The sequence below is a fragment of the Phyllostomus hastatus genome, unplaced genomic scaffold, assembly GCF_019186645.2.
Source record: "Phyllostomus hastatus isolate PE091 unplaced genomic scaffold, TTU_PhHast_1.1 phas_contig_150, whole genome shotgun sequence".
Lineage (NCBI taxonomy): Eukaryota > Metazoa > Chordata > Mammalia > Chiroptera > Phyllostomidae > Phyllostomus > Phyllostomus hastatus.
In genome coordinates, this window is record NW_025333611.1 from 39,135,847 (window position 1) to 39,137,737 (window position 1,891).

Genomic DNA, 1,891 nt, shown 5'->3' on the forward strand with positions numbered 1-1,891 from the left:
AGAGTGTTTAATCCTTTCCATGTGCTACTGAATTTAGTTTGCTAGTATTCTGTTGAGGATTTTTGCCTCCATATTCATCAAAAGTATTCGTCTGTAGTTTTATTTTCTTGTAGTGTCTTTTCTGGCTTTAGTATTGAGGTAATGCTGGCCTCATACAATGACTTTGGAAGTATTAACTGTTTGGGAGTTTTTTTAAAGATTTTTATAAAGATTGATGTTAATTATTCTTAAATATTTGGTAGAATTCACCAGTGAAACCATCTAATACTGGGATTTTTAATGTTTGGTGCTTTTTTGATTACTGTTTTAAGCTCTTTATTTTAGATTGGTTCACATTTTCTTTTTTTTTAAGATTTTATTTATTTTTAGACAGAGGGAAAGGGAGGGAGAAAAAGGAGAGAAACATTAATGTGTGGTTGCCTCTCATGAGCCCCCTACTGGGGACCTAGCCTACAACCCAGGCTGTGCCCTGACTGGGAATCTAACCTGCAACCCTTTGGTTCACAAGCCAGCACTCAATCCACTGAGCCACACCAGTCAGGGCCACATTTTCTATTTCTTTATTACTCAGTTTTGCTAGGTTGCATGTTTCTAAAAATGTATTCATTATATCTAAGTTAAGGTTCAGGGTAATGTGCTTAATATGAGAAAACAAGGTCTAGTCGGATGGGGCAAGTAGCTTCTTCAGGGCCACCTGCATGTCTTTGTTTCTCAGACAGTAAACGAGAGGGTTCAGGCTGGGTGTTAGGATGGAGTAAAACACAGACAGTAGTCGTCCTTGAGTGGGAGAGTATTGAGAAGTAGGTCTCAGGTAAGCAACACTCCCAGTGACATAAAACAGAGTAACAGTGGCAAGATGAGAGGAGCAGGTGGAGAAGGCCTTCCCACGGCCCCTGGCAGAGTGGATCTGAGCGATGACAGAGATGATGACAGCGTAGGAGGCGACGGTGAGGGCAAAGGCACTGAGAATGATGCACCCGCCCACTGCAAATCCCACTTCCTCGTGGGTGTGGAAGTCACTGCAGGAGAGCCTCATGAGGGGGGAGCTGTCACAGAAAAAGTGGTCGACCACATTGGGTCCACAGAACAGAAGGGAGAAGGTGTTGGCGGTGTGGAAAACGGCATAGAGAGCTCCGCTCAGCCAGGCCATGGCAACAAGCTCTGCACACAGCTTTCTACTCATAATGACGCCGTAGAGGAGAGGCTTGTGGATGGCTAGACAGCGGTCATAGGCCATGGACGTAAGCAAGAAGCACTCGGAAGCACACAGCATGACAAATAAGAAGAGCTGAGCCACACACTCCCAAAAGGAAATGAGGTTGGAACCCACGAGGGAATTGACCAGTGCCTTGGGGATGGTGACCGAGGTGTAGCACATGTCCAAGAAGGACAGATTCTGCAGGAAGAAGTACATGGGGGTGTGGAGGCGGCTGTCTCTGGTCACAGCTGCGATGATGGACATGTTCCCAAGGAGGGAAAAGAGGTAGATGAAAAGGAAAACTGAGATGCTCACGAACCTCAGTTCAGGCGTATCTGAGAAGCCTTTGAGAATAAATTCAGTCACGCTGGTCTCATTTCTCATTTCCCTTTCAAGTCAGAGGAAGAGAGAATGAAGGGACAGTCAAGAGAGCTGTGGTCTTTGTGACACTGTGAAACACACGATCGCAGAGCGGACCAGAGAGGCAGTCGCAGTGAACCAGGTCCTCACCATAGTTCATGAGTCCACTCCCTCTTCTTTCCTCTCTTGCTGCTTCTCTGAGAAGTCTAAGCAGTAACCAATTCTAAATAAGTGAAAGAGAAAAAAAACATGTATTTATTAAGATACTGGTTATATGCATGCACCATAAATAACAAGCTTTGAAGTGATTCACATTTCTTTTTAAAAAGATTT

General features: G+C 44.6%; 1 protein-coding gene across 1 annotated transcript; it reads right to left on the minus strand.

Annotated features, from left to right (window-relative positions):
• Positions 1 to 658: 658 nt before the first annotated feature.
• Positions 659 to 1,462, minus strand: LOC123813076 (olfactory receptor 1044-like). The gene has a single exon (XM_045830127.1). The coding sequence runs from the start codon at positions 1,460 to 1,462 to the stop codon at positions 659 to 661; it is 804 nt and encodes a 267-aa protein (XP_045686083.1).
• Between the last annotated feature and the right edge of the window lie 429 nt (positions 1,463 to 1,891).